This window comes from Monodon monoceros, unplaced genomic scaffold (assembly GCF_005190385.1).
Source record: "Monodon monoceros isolate NGI ecotype Baffin Bay Population unplaced genomic scaffold, NGI_Narwhal_1 Super_Scaffold_20, whole genome shotgun sequence".
NCBI lineage: Eukaryota > Metazoa > Chordata > Mammalia > Artiodactyla > Monodontidae > Monodon > Monodon monoceros.
The window spans coordinates 110174206-110195693 of record NW_021703777.1 but is presented as its reverse complement, the minus strand read 5'-3'; the positions used below and the strand labels follow the sequence as shown (position 1 = coordinate 110195693).

General features: G+C 36.1%; 1 protein-coding gene across 11 annotated transcripts in view; it reads right to left on the bottom strand.

Annotated features, from left to right (window-relative positions):
• Positions 1 to 21488, bottom strand: part of ANK2 (ankyrin 2) — a 272366-nt gene that overhangs the window by 226470 nt on the left and 24408 nt on the right. For 8 of the 11 annotated variants that reach the window (XM_029235243.1, XM_029235233.1, XM_029235237.1 and 5 more), the window contains exon 1: positions 15955 to 16319. The exons of 2 other annotated variants lie outside the window; for them this stretch is intronic. In XM_029235243.1, coding sequence (XP_029091076.1) covers positions 15955 to 16089 — 135 coding nt within the window. In that variant the 5' untranslated portion in view covers positions 16090 to 16319. Of the gene's footprint in view, positions 1 to 14798; positions 14967 to 15954; positions 16320 to 21488 lie in introns of those variants that run through there. One more of the 11 variants, XM_029235241.1, reaches the window with a different exon arrangement.

Here is a 21488-nt window from a genome sequence, read left to right as displayed (position 1 = left end):
CTGTCTCCTAAAGTAAAGGAAATAAAAGCAAAAATAAGCAAATGAGACTTAATTAAACTTAAAAGCTTTTGCACAATAAAGGAAACCATCAACAAAATGAAAAGACAACCTACTGAATGGGAGAATGTATTTACAAATGATATTACTGATAAGGGGTTAGTATCCAAAATATATACAGAGCTAATACAACTCAACATCAAAAAACCAGACAACCCAATTAAAAAATGGGTAAAAGAACTGAATAGACATTTTTTTCCAAAAAGGAAATGCAGATGACCAACAGGCACATGTAAAGATGCTCGACACATCACTAATCATCAGGGAAATGCAAATCAAAATCACAGTGAGATGGGCTTCCTTGGTGGCGCAGTGGTTGAGAGTCCACCTGCCGATGCAGGGGACACGGGTTCGTGCCCCGGTCTGGGAGTATTCCACATACCGCGGAGCGGCTGGGCCTGTGAGCCATGGCCACTGGGCCTGCGCGTCCGGAGCCTGTACTCTGCACTGGGAGAGGCCACAGCAGTGAGAGGCCCGCGTACCGCAAAAAAAAAAAAAAATCACAGTGAGATATCATCTCACACCTGTCAGAATGGCTCTCATCAAAAAGAACACAAATAAAATAAAATTTAAAAAAAGAACACAAATAACAAATGGCATAAATGTGGAGAAAAGAGAACCCTTGTATACTGTTGGTGGGAATGTAAATTGGTGCGGCCATGGTGGAAAACTGTAGAGAGGTTTCTCAAAAAGCTACAAATGGAGCTATCATATGACCCAGCAATTCCACTCCTGGGCATATATCTGAAGAAAACCCCAAAAACATGAATTTGAAAAGATACATGGACCCCAATGTTCACAGCAGCATTATTTACAATTGTCAAGATATAGAAGCAACCTAAGTATACATCAACAGATGAATGGATAAAGAAGCCATGGTATATACACACAGTGGAATACTACTCAGCCATAAAAAAGAATGAAATTTTGCCATTTGCAGCAACATGGATAGACTTGGAGGGTATTATGCTCAGAGAAATAAGTCACACAGAGAAAGACAAATACTGTATGATATCGCTTATATGTGGAATCTAAAAAATACAACAAACTAGTGAATATAACAAAAAAGGAGGCTCACAGATATAGAGAACAAACTAGTGGTTACCAATGGGGAGAGGAAAGAAGGAGGGGTAATTGGGGTAGAGGATAAAGAGAAACTATTATGTGTAAAATAAGCTAAAAGGATATAATGTACAGCACAGGGAATATAGCCAACATTTTATAAATTTATTTGTAAATGGAGTGTAACCTTTAAAAATTGTGAATCACTATATGGTATTGTACACCTGTAATTTATATAATATTGTACATCAACTATACTTCTATAAAAATAAAAATAAAAATAAAGATGTTTGGATTGTGCCATTTCTGATTAACAATGTTTAACATGAGAACCCAGCACATAATGTGAAGCTTGAAGAGAACTTGGGTATATATTAAAATCCTGTGGCATCCCTACAAGGTACAGTCCTTTATAGTTGGAGAAGCTCCACTTCTATTTGGTTTCTTTTTCCCACATATAAGAATTGTGGCATATTTCAGCAATTGAGTTCCCTCTACTAATAATACCTTTTCATAGATGTAACTATTAATTTAGCATGAATTATGTAAAGTAATCATTACAAAAATTTAGCCTGACCTAAAGCCTTTCTCTTCTGGTTATGATTTCAAGTAAGAGAATTAATTACATGTGTTTTGATTGGGGTGACTACACTTTTGTTCACTATATTTTGCTTGAAGATAATTGTCAAAGTCACATTGAGCAAGTCAATTTTTCATCATTTTTACATGATTTGTTTATATTTATGTAGTTTTAGTGATATTTTTACTTAAATTTTAAAAATATTTTCTTACAGAATATGAACTGACATACACCGTATTAGAATTTTACATGCCACCTAGACTTGCTTTTTCTTTTAAGCCATTCATCTACTCATGAGACTCCATGACATGCAGCTTGCTTTGGGTGCATACACTCTGGCTGCCCAACTTCTTGAAGGAATGAATAATAGTTTGTACCTTTTGTCAAAAAGTTTGTACTACTGTACGTACTACTACAATATTAATGTAGTATGTCAAAACATTTATAGTCTCATTTAATCCTCATAAAGCACCCAATTGAAGAAACTGAGGCTTAGTGAGATTAAAGCACTTGTCCACAGATATTTGGTAATAAATGTCAGAGCTGCAATTGGTACCCAGTCAGTCTTACCACAGAGGCCATGATCATACCACCGTGTGGTACCACTTCCCTAGCTCCACCCAAAGATGCCAAATACCTTTCCACTGTTGAATGATTTGTAGAAGTGTCTGCTGCTTCCTGTTCTGGGGAAAAACTACTGCAATCACATTCCTGGCCTCAGTGATCATGTTATGATTGCCCTTGATGCCCAATTCCCTTTCCTGTGCTAGGGGTAGGGCCTAAAGTTTGAACATTTGCCACTGACACCTCTGGACTACCAAGATTTCTTTTCTTTAATGTTGCTAACCCAAGAGTTGTGACTTTAAGGGACTCAGTTACATTACTTCAAAATATTATTGCATATTATACTCGACAAGTGAATCTAGAGCAATGTCTCCATCACCATTATTTTTACTACCATGCACAGAAAAAAAATATCAATCTCCACAGCACGGTAGGCTTCAAAGACAACATTTGTTCCTCTGTTTTCAAAGCAGCATGCAGACTTTTACAAGCTCGTACTGACATATTTTCCTGAGTGGGATTTAAACCTGGACTGCTTCCAAGGTGGATGAAACCTCTCTCAGCTGTTTTTAATTAATCACCACACCTGCTATTTAAATGTTGATTACACCTATAGAAATGATCATAGTAAATCTTATTTCCCCTGTAAAATCTTAGTAAAATGTACCCATAAAAAGTCCTCTCCTCCAAATTAATTGAAAAGCTAAATAAGTGTAGAATATTAAATAAAATAATAATTTGTTATGAAACCTAAAGAATACAGAAATACATATTCCATCAGAGCATTTATCTAAAACTATAAAACTTTCTAGGTTCTTTAGCTACTTTTTGGTTCTTACAATCTCTCTTCTCTTAAAAAACATAGGGGAATCATTATAAAAACATATACATATTCTCATAGAATATTTAAGAAATGAATTTAAAAAAATCAGCCAATACCATAGTCCCATTACTCAAACTTAACACTGCATATTTTGATGCATTTTCTTTTAGAATTTTTCTACACATACACTGTATCTGTGCATATAAATAATATTTTTACAAAGTTGGGATAATAATACTCTGTCTTCTACTTTTAAAAACTAACATTGCCAAATAAGTATTGCCTACAGCATTCAGAAGTCATGAAAGATATTCTAAATCTTATATAGTAGTTTACAGATGGGTTACAATTGTTTTTAGCTTTCCCTAATTATTTGTAGAACTAGTGCCTTTGTTTTCATTGTTGTACATAAGTCTTTGTCCTTGTCTTGATTGTGTCCATTGTTTAAATTCCTGAGGGTGAAATAATGATGTCAAAGGATATAGATTATTGGTACATATTGTAATATTGCAAAACTAACCTTGAGAGAGGCTGAAGCAAAAGATGCTACCATAACTGTTTGTGGAAGAACCTGTCTCAACTTAATCACATGCTCAAGTTTGCTTTGCTCAATTGATATGCCTATCTTAACGGTTTTGATTTACCTTTTTCAGTTTTGAAGAGTTTAAAAGCTCAGTCATACATTTAATGTCTATTACAATTTTTATCTTCTTTGACTTGTCAACATTTTTTGTCCTTTCAGAGTTTCAAATGTCTCTTTTATTTTTAAAAACTTTATATAGACAAGATAACTCTTTTCCAAGTTTGTTATTTTCTCTTTAATATATTTTTTGACTTTTACAAGTTTTAAATTCTATAAATTGAAAAGTATAAATTGAGATTTTTATTCCATTGCTTTCATGCCTTCCAACCCTGAAATTAATAAAATACTTCTCATTTTCTTCTGGCTTAAAAAAAATTGCTTTTCTTTCCATTTAACTTTTAGTAACCTGAAATTTGTTTTGGTATGGGGCATAAGTGACAATCTTACTTGAAATTTTCCAAGCAGACAATTTTTTTCAATTGTTGAAAATCATTCAACCCAATTTAACTTCCCCTAATGTCTCCTCTTTAACATTTCTCTGTCTTCGAAAAGTTAGTCTAATATAATGAGCTTCAAACTACTTTTTCAAGGGGAGTACAAATGCAGGGCTTTTAAAATGCATTTGAAAGTAAGAGATCAGCAACTTAAAACAATCACGTATATGTACAGACTGCTATTAAAAAAATCCTCATGGTAACCAAAAACCAAAAATCTATAACAAGTACACACACAAAAAAGAAAAAGGAATCTAAACATAACACTAAAGATAGTCATCAAATCACAAGAGAAGAGAACGAAAGAAGAAAGGAAAAATCTATCTTTGCAATCCTGGTTCTATCACTTACCATGAGTTGTGTGACCGTGAGCAAAGTACTGAACTCAAATAAGCCTCAGTTTACTTGTCTATAAAATGTATAGGATTATATAGACTAAATTAGGTATTATATGTAAAAATCCCTAAGAAGAGTACATTGGAATAGCAGACACTCAATAAAAGTAAATTTTAATACTTGATTCACAGAGCTATCATAAGGAGTAAATGAAATTTATATATGTAAATGGTATGTGGAGCACCATTACAGAACCTGGCAAATAGGGGCTCAATAAATGATAGCTATTATTATTACTAATTAATATAGAACCTCCCCTACATTTCCACATTTCATTTATTTATTTATTTTCTTTATTTTTTATTCTCCTGCTATTTTCCACATCTAAGTCAACTGTCGATCCTGAAAAGAATAGATCTAGTCTCAATGCAAAATCAAGTGGTTAGGGGTAGACCAGAAAGCAGCCCAGTATCAATAACTTGGCTGACAGTGTTATGGCTAGGGTCTAACACGTAGCTCTAAATGCTTGGGCCACATTTTAAATAGAAATGAAAGTTGACATGTCCATCTGGATCACTGTTTAATTCTTCAAATAATTAATTGGTGAGTTTACACAAATCAACACCAAAGAAAAGACTGATTCTTTAATCTGTATTTATATCTTATATAACAAAAGAAAGAACAAAAGAAAGAAAGAGCATGTAGACAGTAGAATTCATTATTTACTTTCGTGGAAGAAACTGATTTAATGCTTAATTTTAGACATCTTTTAGAAATGCATATATAATTTTTTAAACTGAAAATATACGGAGTGAATATTTGACACCTCACATTAGTTGATGTACTAAGAAATTTTAATGAGGCCAAAAGAACTTTGTTAATCATCTCTCACATGCTGCATGACTTTTTAGGCAGAAGTGTGGAATTCAGTCAGGAAATCGTACTGGACTTCAATTCCAAGAAAGGATCAAATCATTCAGAACAATCTTACTGTTCAAGCTGGCTGCTCAACGGTGGAATGAAATTCTGATTTTTAAAAAACTGGGAGACACATTTTCATAACAACATCTTATGTTGTTAGCGCCTAGATTTCTGATGGGAGTTTACAAGCTTAAACAATGAAAGGACTCTATATAGGCGTACAGCAATTATTAGTTTTAGGAAGTGGAGCTTAAATTTACTTTAAGTACTGTGATTTAAAATTACATTGCGATACAATGCAGACCCCTTCTTACTGTTAAGATAATGCACTGGACCATAGGAGGCCCCATTTGCTGGCAGAGCAGCCTCTGTCCCCACGTGTCCTGTGTGGTCTTGGTGTCTTTAATTGCCAGTAAACAGAATTTGGCAATCAGTTGAATTAACCTGGATTAGAAGAAATTTAATATAATGTGAAGGGTTTTAATACTCTTATGCCCTTATGTACAGTTGTTACATATTCAGCCCCGTTTTTTCTGTAAAGTCAACCTCTTAGAACATAAAGCAGTGGTTATCATACAATAATGCACTTAAGGGTTACTTAGAGATCATGCTTAATCTTCTTAAATAAATATTCTCAGCTCCCACCTCAGAGATTCTAATTCTGGAGGTCTTGAGTAGAGTTTAGCAAGCTACATCACTTTAAAACACCCCAGGTGATTCTTCTGATGTGGGCAGTTCATGGAACACACTTTGGAAGGTGATGACATAAGGGATTAACTAGACCTTTCATTCTATGTATTTATTACACAACCCAAAACACTTTATCCCTGATGTCATCCTCGATCATTTAGGCAGTCAGAATGTATGATGTAAGAATGCATAGGGCTTCCCTGGTGGTGCCTGCCGATGCAGGGGACGCGGGTTCGTGCCCCGGTCCGGGAGAATCCCACATGCCGCGGAGCGGCTGGGCCCGTGAGCCATGGCCGCTGAGCCTGCGCGTCCGGAGCCTGTGCTCCGCAATGGGAGAGGCCACAACAGTGAGAGGCCCGCGTACCGCAAAAAAAAAAACAAAGAATGCATAAGAAGCTGAATATGATAAGCCAGTTTTTAAAGAAATAATTATGTATTATAGACATATGGACAATTCTGTGAAACATACACCTTACTAACAGAAAACTGTTGAATGTCTTTTACTTCTGAAAAAGGAGTTTCCCCTTTTGTAAATCTAAAGAAAAAATTATATGTGATGACCAGTGGTTTTCAAAAAGAAAAGAGCCACAAATTTTCCTATGTCCTTCTGTTTTACTAGATGTCTTAGTACATGCTTTCTAACTAATCTCCTTCAGAAGGCTAACAATCCAGAAAGATGTGATTCTAATGTAGCAAGTCTGAAGAGACTTCAACCGTAGTTTTAACACACTATTTCTGCCTGGAGCCATCTTTTCCATGATAAAGTGAGAATTCCTCATTAGACAAATTAACAATCTTAGATATTTAATTTTAAGTGCATGATGTGTTTATTTAATAGAGTTGTTATACTAGATAAAGTGCTACGGTATCAAGTAGAACATAAGATTATACTTCAAAGCCCCCTTTTGAAGCTCACTGATAACTGAGGTAGGTAAAGAGTACAAAAAAAAATCCAAATTTTAAAATAATATGTCAGCAACATTTATAATTCATCAAAAACACTGTTTCAACTCACAATCTCTACTATTCAACACCTGGCTTTCACATAGCTTTTAGATACAATTCATTAGCTCAAAGATGCCACTGAAATGATTATACTTCCGATGATCGTTGTAGTATTTTTACACCTTATAAGCAAATTTTAAAGAAAGGTACAAAATAGTTTTACTATAGTCACATAAGCCCATACAAATATGACGTGAATGTAAGCTTTGAAAAGTCAAACTCTTAAAAGTCTGACAATGAAATGTAATATAATATGCCCCAAATTTCAAAGAGAAGGCTTTAAATGAAAATGAAGGAACCAGTAGCTATTTCTTATGGCAAAATAAATTTTAAGTTTCACCCATTAAGAAGGCATTCAATCCAAACCAGCAACTGAAAGTGGGTAAGAAACAGCAGATGTCTGTGTGGGAAGGAAGCAAAATATGGTTGAAAAGACAGCTCTCTCTCCACAGAGTATTCTCAGCTCTACCATACATGTGACCCTGAAAAAGCCACTGTATATCCAGTAGAACCAATGTTATTAAATACAGAAGAAAGACTTAAAATTATTACATAGTTCAAATTATGTTTGGTTTGGATGAACCTCATAAGAAAACTATAATGGAAATAGTATTAGATATTGATTGTTTATATTATAATAATAATTCCTCTTATCACAGTGTAATATTTCACTGAAAGGCATTTATTGCATTTTATGTACAATTTCATACAGAGATTGCATAATAATTCAAGGAATTATTATAGTAAATATGTTTTATACAATTAATATTTCACAGTAGTAATGTGTGTGCACTTGCAGTAGGGTACATTTTTTTTTTTGAGAAGAAGGTTATAATTAAATCTTCTTAGTTTTTCCAGGCTCTTTAAATATTTTTAGAAATGCCTTTTGTATCTCTATCACTTTTTCAATTTTCACAGCCTTTGGTTTCATCTGGGGGCTTGTCACCTGCAGCTGGAAAATGCCCACAACTAGATTCACTATCTTGGGTGGTTTCTTAGTCATTAATTTATTCAAGTTTTCCAAAAATATTTATTGAGCATCTGTTAGGTACTAGGTGCTTGGTTAGGCACTGCAAAGAGAGTGGAGCTTCTGATACGCAAACCGCAACCTAATTGGTTCTCCTAAAACAGCCTTTGTCAGTGGTCTTTCAGGAGAACAGAGTCCAAATTCTGAAGCTTGGCATATGAAGCTCTTGATAGTCTGATCCCATGTATATTAACCAAATTTCATGAATTCCACACGTGTCCAAAAAAACAAGGTGTTACAGCCATGGGGATTCATACACTGCTTCTCTCATTCTAATGTTACTATTGACTCCAAGACTGAGATTGTGATCTGCTCATAATGCTTCAAGATTTGACTTTTCTGTAACCCTCTGAGACTGAGCTGTCATTCTTAGGTATTCCACAACACCCTGTGCTTTCTCACCACACTGTAACACCATATTGGGACTCCTGCTTTGTCCATCCTTGGATTACGCTCCTTCAAGCCAAAGTTTCATGTCTTATTCATCTTGGTAAGCCCAGTGCCTGGCACTTAATAAATGCTCAATAAATGCTTACTGAATGTGCCTTCTTCCCAACAGGAACCAAGATTGTACTCTGCTTCCAAGATCCACTGTAAGCTAGCACATCTATACAATGGAATACTACTTGGCCATAAAAAAAGAATTAAATTTTGCCATTTGCAGCAACCTAGACAGACTTTACAGGTAATATACTAAGTGAAATAAGTCAGACAGAAAAAGACAAATACTGTATGATATCACTTATATGCGGAATCTAAAAAATACAACAAACTAGTGAGTATAACAAAAAAGCAACAGACTCACAGATATAGAGAACAAATTACTCATTACCAGTGGTGGTGGGGAGCAAATTAGGGGTGGGGATTAAGAGGTGCAAACTACTAGATATAAAATAAATAAGCTATAAGGATATATTATATAGCACAAGGAATACAGCCAATATTTTATAACTATAAATCGAGTATAACCTTTAAAAATTGTGAATCACTATGTCGTATACTTGAAACTTATGTAATATTGTACACCAACTCTACTGCAATAAAAACATTAAAAATAAAAATTTTTTAAATCTACTACAGGCTCTAACTTCTCCATTAGCAGAATGGATGTTCAAAATATTTAACAACTGGTACAGTTCACACACCAGCCAATCACAATGGACACTGTCTGTAGCACTGGAGGAAGGTAGTCCTGGAGGCCCCTAGCTGGTCCAGGCATCATTCTTCTATTTGTTCATTTGGGGGTTGGAAGTGGACTGGGGAATCCTGAGGATGGGCTCCAGGTAGCCACAGTAGAAGGAGCAGCTTGGTGGGCTCATAGAAGTGGCTATTTAATTAGTCTGCATGGAATCATTTCAAAGTATAAACAATTGGTACAGCTGTTCTGCTCCGTACTAGCTGAATCTCAGCCCTGTCCATGAGACATTCCCAAAACAGTATGTATGATCTGTACCGTTCCTCTTCTTCCTTGTCATCTTTTAGGTACTCATTTCATCACTCACACTGCCACCTACTCTCTTATTGACTTTAATAGTTAATTAATTACATGTGGGTAAGTCCTGCTTCTAAAACTAGATTGAAAGTTCCTAGACGACAGAAGCCATATCTTATGTTCTTTCAATATTTATCTTTAAGTAAATTATCCAAAAGTACATAACCATGCTCTATATCATTTCACATTTTTAAAAATGCTTTACCAGAATGATTTTCAGCATACTCTTGGACCTTTTTAGGGTTAATAAAAAAACTATAGGGAGAAAGTTTTCTTATAACAGCTATAAAAAAGGCTACCAAAGATAATGTTCACAATATCATTTAAAGTCTCTTATTTCTATCCTCTTAGAACTCAAAATTGAAGAAAAGTTTAACTCTCTTGACATACTGCATGATTCATAGATAGGGAACCATCTCTCTTTCACACACACACACACACCGTGAGCACACACACACGCACACACACACACACACACACACCACTCCACCTTAGTAAATAGCACCATCTTGTACCCAGTTGTTTAAGCCAATAACCCCTTCTCTTTCTTTCAAGAGCCAAAACAATCCTTCAATAAAAACAAAAATACATCTGGAATCTGATCACTTCTCTCACCACCACTGTTAACACCCTAATTTAATCCTACGTCATCGTTCACCTCAGGGGTTTCTGGGACAGCTTAAGTTGGCCTCCCTTGATGGAATTTACAATCCATTCTCCACCAAGCAGAGATAGACAGAGACAGAGACAGAGGCACAGAGAGGGAGGGAGGAGGAGAAAGCTCACACGAGAAAGATCTTTTGAAGCATAAATGAGGTTCTCCTATTTCTCTAAAACCCTCCAGAGGTTTCCCACTGTACTTTGAATGAAATCCAAAGTCCTTTACCAAGGCCCACTACATTTAGAAAGAAATCTAAACTTCTGCCAAGGTAGGCCTGTGCCTGCCTCTCAGACCTCATTGCCAGCCCCTTTCTTCTCTGTTCACAATGCTGCAACCATGCCTTTTTGTCCCTTGGACTCACCCGGCACATTCCTACCTCAGCTGGGCAGCACGCTCCCCCCACCTCCCTATGCAAGTTTAATGTTTGTCTCCCCCTACTCTGTCTCATCCACATATGGCCAGCATTTAGATCGATACCTAGCTCAATAAATATTTGCTGGTTGACTTACTACCTTTTGATTCAGCACAGCAGAAAAGTACTAAATTGTTTTCACAAAAACACCAGAATTCAATGCCTATGGGCTAAGGTCACAAGAAAATGTATACAATAACAAGAAGGCTGAAATAAAGAAGATAAAATTTTTTTACTATAACTGAAAAAATGTTTAAATAAATGAAACAAGGAAATAAAAATCTCTGAGAAAAAAACTGGTAAAACAAGGAGGATAACAATTTAAAAGTCATCTAGGACAGATAATCTAAGTAATATTTGTGATGAAGCATCACACTTATGGTTTTGCTCTTGGGACAAAGCAAATTAATCTGATATGGTAAAGAAACTACAGTGAATATATGTCCATGCCACTCTCTCACTTTGTCACAGCTTACCCTTCCTCCTCCCCATATCCTCATATATACATTACCAACTACCAAACGTAAAATAGATAGCTAGTGGGAAACAGCCACATAGCCCAGGGAGATCAGCTCAGTGCTTTGTGACCACCTAGAGGGGTGGGATAGGGAGGGTGGGAGGGAGGGAGACACAAGAGGGAAGAGATATGGGAACATATGTATATATATAACTGATTCTCTTTGTTATAAAGCAGAAACTAACACACCATTGTAAAGCAATTATAGTTGAATAAAGATGTTAAAAAAAAAAAGAAACTACAGCGAAAAGTACATGATCTCAATGCAAGACAAATATAAAGGACACTTAGACCAATATGCAAATCTATAAATGATGCCATGAAAAAATACAAGCCAAGAAGAACAAGAAATGAAGATCTATTCCTGAGGCTGTTCTAGTCTGCACTTTACCAAAACATGGTCAAGAAGTCGCCTCTCTGGAGCCCGCTTAGCCCTTGCATGGCTTTGCGGACTCATGTCCCAGACAGAGCTCCCCTAAGAATCCAGGACAAAATCTATAAAGCATCTCTGAGAGCTTCTTCTTTCATAAGTAAAGCTGGAATATATATACCCATCATCTGTAAAAAGGAAAAGGAAAAGGTATCTGAGAGATCATGCAGTTTTTCCTTCTGTGATCAACAGAAATATTTAGAAATATCACTAGGACTTCCTCTGAATAAGAATTTTAGTACAGCTGAATTTTGTTCTCAACTCTCTACTACCCCACATGCTTTCTCTTTTTGGAACTGTCAAGCTGATTGTGATAATAGCAGATCTTGAAGTCCTTTAAGGACTAATGTAAGAGGCAACCACATTTCAGAGGAAAACCCTAACATAGGCTCATAAGCCTTACATCTTCATTAGGAAGGCAGACATTTTTTCTCAATAGATTTGGAATAAGGTCTCTCTGGGAGTAGAGTTCTCTCGTGCCCTCAAAGTTTGAGTGAAGGGAGGGATGGACTTGGGAATACTCATAACACAGGGGTTGGAGTCCAGTGTAGTTCTTTATCTGTGGTCGGGGGTGAGAGTCTGCCCTGAAGGTTTGCCTACTCTTTTTCTCCATGCAAATATCTCCCTGCTACTAGAGTCCTGGCTGCACCAGCAAAATGAAAAAGAGACACTGTAACTAGTTTGAAATGTATTTCCAAATTGCTTTCCAAATATTTAGAAAAATTTACAGCATACCCTGGAACGTCTACCAGTCTCAACACCCTCTTCTAAGACTGAATATTATTATATTTTATATCTTTGTTAACAGAATATTTTATTATTGTTTTAATGCATATCTTTACAAAATAGGAAAAGAATACTAAAATATTTAGTGACTGAAAAATTTAGCAATCAAAAATTTAATAATAGAAAAATTTAGCAATTGTTGGAAAACAGCCAGGTCGATTTGTTGCCCTACTGTCTAAGGCTGCGTTTGCTCTACAACCAACAGGGCTGAGAAGCAGCAACAGAGACCACGTGCCCACAAAGCCTATAACATCCACTCTCGGACCCTTTACAGAAAGAGTTTGCTGGACTTGGCTCTAGAATTTAAGTATTAATTTGAATACACATTATAAAATATTTGTCCAGTTATAGAACTTTAAAATTTTGTGGTATATTAGCTGTTCATCATTTTTGCAATCTTTTCTTTTTTTTTAATATGTATTTATTTATTTTGGTTGTGCCAGGTCTTAGTGGCGGCAGGCGGGCGCCTTAGTTGCAGCTCCAGGATTCCTTAGTTTTGGCTTCCCGGCTCCTTAGTTGCGGAACACGGGCTCTTTAGTTGCAGCATGTGAACTCTTAGTTGCGGCATGCCTGTGGGATCTAGTCCCCTGACCAGGGATCAAACCCGGGCCCCCTGCATTGGGAGTGCAGAGTCTTATCCACTGTGCCACCAGGGAAGTCCTGCTACAATCTTTTAAAGTTACTTTAAAACTTAGGAAATTATTATATTGCCACAATAATATTTAGTTTCATTTTCTACTTTTTTGTGGTATAATTTCTGGGTTTAATTATGTAACATATCTGGAAATAATTATGGTCTGATTTTTTATCTTATAAAAAATGTATAAGCCTATTAAGTGGAATTTCAAATATGCACATACCATAATATGGTTCTAGAAGAAATTATTTTTGTTCCCTTACTTTCAACAATTCCTGGTAACTGATTTATTCCTCATTGCTATACTTATATATACAAACAAATGTCAGACTATTCAAAATTCTAAATAAAACTTATAGAAAAGAATGAAGTATTAATTTACATAAAGCCCAGCAGTTTTAGAACTTTAAATTTATATTTTTTTCCATGAGTTTAGTTCCGATTATGAATAAACCTGGAAATTTATTTAGTTGAAATTTTTGTCCCCCAAACACAATAAACTCTATGAAACATTTCTAAGTTAATTTCCAGAAGAAAAAATAGTGCTAAGGACCTGTGTTTCTGTTTTTCCCCCAAAAAAAGATTATTATAAAAATAAAAGTTAATAAGTTCTGAACCTCTTAACTTAATCATTAATAATGACAAGCATGAATGATGAAAAGGGACTAATTATGAAATGTATCTAGATGATGTAAGGAGTGAGTGGCTTCAGTCTCACAGTACCCATTTAAAAGTAAAGAAAGATGACAGATTTCTTAAATTTGGGAAACTTAAAGCTAGATAGAACCACGTATTTTGCTTGTCATCTTTGGTATTAGCTTTTTTTTTTTTTTTTTGTGCCCATGTCTAAATTGGTGAAATCCTGAGTAAAATATCACTTCAGAAAGTAGGCAACAGGTGCATTGCCACTTCTACCATACCTTTCCATGTCACAACAATCATTATATGCTCCTGTCCATAAAATCTTTGACAGAAGAGATTATTCAATGATCAGCAGGTTTTATTATTTAATTCAGAGAAATCAGATTGTAGTAAATTTTTAAATATCAACTCAAAATTTTTTCAGGGCTAATATCTATATTAAAATGGATAGGAGGATTTTAACAAGGGAATGATATCGCTATTGATTATTTCTTCTTAAAACGTTTTTAATCATTTTCTGAACTCGAAAGTTTTGAATGAATTTCTTATTTCAGCCCTTGGATCTAAAAATCACGCTAAATCTTGCTCTTCTTTACCCAAAAGAACCTATCAGTGCATCAAAATATCATCACTTCTGTTCTCTACGTTTTAAAAATAGGCTTTTATATTTAATTTTTAAAGTACCTCTAATTTATTTTCATGCTTTACATTTTTCTTAATGGTTTTTAAGAGGTGAAAACAGGGAATACACTTGTGTAGCTTAAAAATATTGAGGGAATTATTAACTAACATTTTAAAGAATGGTCTCAATGTTAAATTAATGAAAAAAATTCCTGGAAACTACCTTTTAAGCAAGGTAGCCACTTCTTGGAGAATATATTCATATACTGCAACTAAGCAAGCTTGTAGAGCTACTAAACAGTTACCCAAAAGTTCACCTTTTTTCGCCCCTTCAGTCCAGAAATTGCACTTGAAGTGGCCGCTCAGAAATGCCGAATGATGCTGATGGTGGATGTGGATAATTTAAACCATAAAACCATAACCCAGAAAGAGAACTGCAACAGTCCCTGGTCACAAACCTGGGCAGTGTGGTTGTTAAGGCAGGTGTCCTCCCTCCCCACCTTTTTGCTTAATCTCTTGCCTGGGGTGGCTTCTTTCCAATTCGGGAAGCACCGTCCTCATTTGCACTACAGTGCTGACAGACTTTCTTTTCACTGCAGCTATCTGGAAACACTGGCTCTGCACGTTGTTCTTACTGGTAAGTTCTTAGTTTCTCTTTCAGTTTCACTGTGGTCTGACAGAATTTCAATGCTACGAAATTATGAAATTCATCCAGGTCAGAGTAAAAGCCAAAGAGAGTAGGGAGTCACCTCAAAGTCCTCACTCCTGGAAATATCAGGCACACACTTCAAAGTACAGAGTATGTTTCTCTGATTCAGAAATCTTCCTTATCTTAGTTTCATGGCTACGCTCTGAAATACATGACTTGAAATAAGGTCAAATTCCTGCATCTGACAGATAAAGATACACTTTATCCTCCAGCAAATAGGAAAATCAAAATATTTCAGAAAGATTTTTGGCCCTCCCCCCCCAAAAAAAAATCACAATAAGCCTTTGTAATTATTTTAAGAAACATACCATGACTATGAATTATTGAAGTCTGAAAGTCAACTTAGGTATTTGATGGCTCGACTTTTAGGCCTCTGCACAAAATATTATCATCATAATCAGAACAGTATTTAAAGGGCTTTTCACTGAAGTTAGTTAAATATTAGAAGAAGAATGCCTTTATAGGCTGAAACTGGGAAGTCAGTACGTGCTTTTTAATCCTAATGAAAAATGATCCTAATGAAAAATGAACTATGAATATATAAACAGGCAAAATAATTTAACAGCCTGAATGTAGTGAATCTCTGCAATATTGCTGCAAGTCACTCCATAATAAAATATATGTTCAGCTTTGGACAAAACTTAATTAAAGAGACGGCATCCTTGCTTATTCCCAAATGTCAGTTCATAGCTAAAACCAGCTCAGAAGGAACAAACATGAACACTGCAGAACACGAAGAGGAAACAGCAGCAGGCCACTGAATCAGAGGCAGTCAGCTGGTTTGATCACATTGGTTTTATTCTGTCAACTTCCTTCCAGGAAGTTTAGAGTTTTAACCAATGAGGTCCAATGTTGATTCTTGGGCCACCATCCTCCTCTCCTCCAGTCTGTGACTTAGAACTTACCCGCACCCCAAGTTCTTTGGTGTCCTCGCTGTTACAGCCGTAGTAGTCTGGGGTTTTGTCCAATTCCTGCAAGTGTCCCTGTGCTCTTACACTCTTATCCGCATGACAAGACGGGCAGAGAGCTGCATTACCCATCTCAGTTCTACGGTTCCCGCTGTCAGTGGGGCCGTCCTTGCCCTCTGTGCTCTGTCCAGGGCTCCCAGGGGGACACTAACGTGGCCGATTCATCCAGACGATCCTGGGTTCCTCTGCTCAATTCCCCTACACGCCCCTCACCAGTTCTCCCCATCTGCTGGCTGGCTTGCTGGTGTCAGAGAGAACTCAAAACCCGAGCAACTGCAGGCTGCCTTCAGTGACCATTTCCAATTCAGGCTCTGCCAGTCTATTTTTACACCTACCAGGCCAGCTATGCATGTCAATGGAGTGAGGGGGGGCGAGGCCAGGGGGGAGCAGGGGAGGGGGCAGTGTTGTTTTGTTTTTCACCATGCAAGCAGCCTCCTTTACACATGGACTGAAGTTCCTGCTGTGTAAAATGTCTCTACATAGGAGAATTTTTGCATTACTCAATGAATGTCTTTGATTTTCCCCCTCTCGGTCTTCCTATTCACAAAGAACACTAAACTTGCTAATGACCTCGCTTCACCAGCATAACAGGTAAAAATTACTTTTGTGATTGCTTAAACCAAGAAGGATTCACTTGGCTTACAGATTTCTTTTTCATAATCATTTACAGAAAACAATTAGCCATCCTTGCAGCATTTAAAATTCACTGGAAACACATCAATCAAAATGGCTCATTTTACACCAGTATGGATGTTTTAAATTTAATAAGTTATCCACGGTTTTTCACTATTCATGAGTGTTCCAGTAAGAACAAACATTTTGCTTCATTTATAATTCTTTTTAATTTTTATTATTTTGAAAATGTTTCCCTCAGCTTTACAATAGATAATCAAGAATGGCTTTCAAGGGGAGGGGAAAAAAAATGGCTTTCAATATGATACATACTATCTTTGAAACTATATTACAGATTTTGAAAGAAATTGTTTCCCACTGAGATGAGCACAGCAAACACACCATAGATTTTTTTTAACATCTTTATTGGAGTATAATTACTTTACATTGTTGTGTTAGTTTCTGCTGTATAACAAAGTGAATCAGCTATATGTATACATATATCCCCATATCCCCTCCCTCTTGCATCTCCCTCCCACCCTCCCTATCCCACCCCTCTAGGTAGTCACAAAGCACTGAGCTGATCTCCCTGTGCTATGCAGCTGCTTCCCACTAGCTATCTATTTTACATTTGGTAGTGTATATATGTCCATGCCACTCTCTCACTTCATCCACTTAGCCTTCCCTCTCCCCACACCATAGATTTTTGAAGCCAATTATGATACTTTTAAAAATCAAGACTTTGTTATAGACTATTATAGGTTGAACTTCATTCCCCCATTGAATTTCCTCTACAACATTATATATCTAATTATTTTAATAGTCCTGTACTTCTTCATTTGTTATTTGTTTTGTGTGTGCATATTTTCTCTTCCAAATAGGTTTTAACTGGTAGGGTCCAGACTTGATTATTGTATCATCCACCCATATGTTACATATTAAATATTAAATGTTTAAGAAATGTACTGAAATGAAAGCGATCATTTGGGGAAAACAGGAAGTAGAAGATATCAATACTTAGGAATTAACCACATTACATTTGATAGAACTCACCTTTCAATTTGTCATTTTTTGAAAAAAGTAAAAATGCTTTGTCATTTTTTTTGTTAAAAACAGCATTCCTGAAATAGTCCATCACTCTATATTGCTGTCCAAAGCCCTATGAACTCAAATCTGCAATTGGCACTTTTGGATTGTTGATTTCCACAAGAGCCCCACAATGCTTTTTTACCAATCCTGTTTTGAATAAGTCTTTATCCCAGAGTTCACAAGCCTAGGGTATGTTACTAAATATTGGCGCCCTACACGTCAGTATCTAAGGCATTATCAGCATTCAGTGAAATTATTTTTACCTTTCAGCTATAGGTGAAGATATTGTTTAAACCTTTCTAAAAAAATTAATTGACTGAACCAACAATATTAGGACAACAATGGAGGGGTGGAGATGATTTCTCCATTCACATTAAAGAGGAGCATAGTCTAAACATTTAAGATATTAAAGATTTGGGTGAAAGTATTAAAAAATATGGAGCTTCAATATCAGTAACGAGATTAGACTGGTAGCTGAGATGTATCAAGCAAAGCCTTCCAAGTTGCCTGAATTATTCTTATATAGACTAAACTAATGATTTTGTATAATGTGGTAATTTTTCATCAAACGTTCCATATACTTTGAACCATGTACTGTAGGAATTCAGTAAGCTATGATGTTTAATGATGTGGTTACAAACTCTACCAAAAGGATATGTTTTAATTTTTCCTATCTTCTCTAGAAGAAGGTTCATAAAGCCGTATAATGCCTTACAAAGTCTCAAGACAGCTGCTTCTTCTTCAATATATATGAACTATTTTATTCAAAATAGAAACCAATATCTCACCAACCGTTTACATTTACGCACATTTAGAATTAGTAAGTTGACTATTTTTAAAACAAGAAATTTAACAGTCTTTTGATATAAAATCATGCAACTTAAAAATTGGAAGCAAATCCTGAAAATTCCCCTCTCATTGAGCTGTACTTATACATATAAAAGAAATATTTAACCACTCCGGATTGGGAAAGATGTCCCTAGGTGCTTCATAAATACTTCTACGTGCTTTAACAGCATGAATTGTTTCCTGGCATGTTTCTGTTGCGTTAATACATTACCCATTCTACCACTGTGTCTTTTGCTTCTCTTTCAGCCAAGCATGCATCTCCCTTCCTCTACCAGTACAAGTTCACTGTCTTTTTCCAAAACTCATCTTAAAATTCACTTTCCCCTGGAAGTCTTAATGACACCTATGTTGGTCTCTTAATTTGTTCTATCTTTTTGAATAAAGTTGAGACTACTATCAGCTCTTGTCTTTTTACATAAAATGCCTCATCTCTCTCACTGACCTTCTCACAGAAGTAAAACACACACAGGAGTATTAAATGTTTGGTAAGTAAATGAATAAAAGGCAGCCCCAAATAGGAGCACAATATCAATATTTAACTGGACTACACTGACCTAAACGTCTCCTTTTACACATTAACAGTAACAGATTTGAAAATTATAAACATTTTAAGCGTAACAAATCTTTAATTTTATTTCCAGATTTGTAATAAACACCCCTTTTAGTGTTTGGAAAAATATTCACATTGTTTGGGGCGTATTTTCCTAGAAAGTAATTTGTAGTGCTTTGTTACAAGAGAAAAAAAGTCTAAAAGTGCACTGAATTATAAACCAACAAAGAAACATGTTGACAAATCTTAGAAGATACTTTTTCTAAGTGACTAGCCATCAGTCTTCTACCCTTCTCTCCCTTCATCACAGGGAAATCTTCTCATTCTTTCCCTAGTAGAGAAACTTTATGCTTGTTGAAGATAACATCCATGCTCCTATCATTTGGGCTGTCCAAAATACGCCCCATAGTGGTACCAAAATCTCACTGCTAAAGTTGAATGCCTAAAGAAGAATGAGCAGAGGAAAGACAGGTACACACCGCTTGTGCTCCTGTGATTGCTGAAATTTTCTATTTTCTGGCTGAACAGATTTAAATTATCGACCTGGAAGATATGATAGCTACGAAAACATAACTTGCAATGAACAGCTTTCACATTTGTGATCACTCCAAACTTTGCCAATGGTCTGATGCTTTCAGCCTGATCAAAACCAAGGAGGAGAAGGGTCCACAGAAGAGGGCATTACTTCAGAAGTTAAAACATTTCCAGTTTTACTCCTAGCGCTTAACTAAGAGTGGCGCCTGACAGGTTTGTCACCAAGGCTTGGGTGATGTGACAGCCTATATACCTAACATTGTGTCACACAGAAGGCAAGATCAGCAAATACTGTGCAGCACCCATGTCTTAATAATGTGCCTGCAGACTACTGGGATCTCTGTGGACATAACAAGGGACATGTTTTCTGCCAGGGCAGAACAATGTCACCACTGTTTCTCAAAAATGCTTCAAAGTCATTAGGGCAAATTACTCAGAAAGCAAATATTTGCATGTTTGGCCACACTTGGAGCAGGATACTTGAACTTAGTATACGATATAGAAAGTGAAATTCAAGACCCCCGTGCTGTGACATATTTGCAATATCTTCTTAAATTCCCAAGCACTTTTACTGGTATTATTTCATCTGTATTGCTGTGTTTCAAATCCATCAAAAGAGAGACGTGATTAAGGACTGAGAACAAAGGCCAGCTTCTCAGCTGTAATCTTCTGAAAGTAGCTGCTAAGGTCCCTATGACAGCAAATCTGAAAACCATCCATTGCAGTTTTAAATTTCACCTCTTAAGTAAGAAGCAATGATTACAGAATCATCAGAAAACTAACACCTTGGAAAAGGAATAACTGTCACAGTTCTATAATTTAACCTAAAGAGTTAGATCACAGCTCCTGCAGAGGTGTGAAAGGACCTCTTAGCTAGGAGTAACTAATCCCAAATTTTGGTTCTATCACTAAGTTACCTGTGTGGATGTGTGTAAACTTTATCAAATCTGGGCTTTCATTTTCTCTTTTTTAAAATAAGGGGGTTAGACTGAATGATTGCTAGATCCCTTCCAGCTCTGAAGTTCTTTACTTCTATGAAACAGAACTTAACACTTGAACATAACATCTAACACGAGGTGGTGTCTGAAGCTGACCATCTATTTAGTTTGTTAGCGTGAAAAACAAACAAACAAAAAGGATAAGAACTACTCAGTGTCTTGCATCATGGGTTGCTGTGCTAGGAGCTGACTATGATCCGTAGCATTTCCCTGGGAGACTCACAAGGAAAGATGAAAGGACCACAGTGTGAAATGCCACCAACTCTTTGTTGGGATCCGGAGCTCTTTTCCAGGATGTAGACTCCTTTGCTCTTGCCCCACCCTTCCTGAATATTAGCCCCACTGAGAAACTTCAAACATTTTGGAAACCACACCCTGCCAGTTTTCTACATCTCACAATTTGTAAGAGAACTTTCACTCTGAATGGTCTCACTCACCAAAACGGACATGGTAGGGCAGCTTTATAGGACTTTGTAGAACAAGTTTTTGCAAATCAACTGCAAACACTAGTAGGGGTTTTATTCTCCTTCAAATATTTTGATTCGCTTGTTCTTAAAGGGCAAGTGCTATCATATTAAAAATACTGAAAAAAATATTTTGCCGAAAGTCTTTAAAGTGGCAAATCAGAAAAAAAATTTCACTCAGAGTCACGGAAATTAATTTTTTCCTCTCTTCCAAGTTGTAAGGATTATTCAAGAGTATCCATCACACAGATGAAAAAAATCAAGGTAGAATCTCCCTTAATCTAAACTATCATGTACAAAATGCACTGTCCTAACATGATATTCAGTTAATACTTTGTTAACTGATCTGTTAACAACAGATCATTGTTAACATGT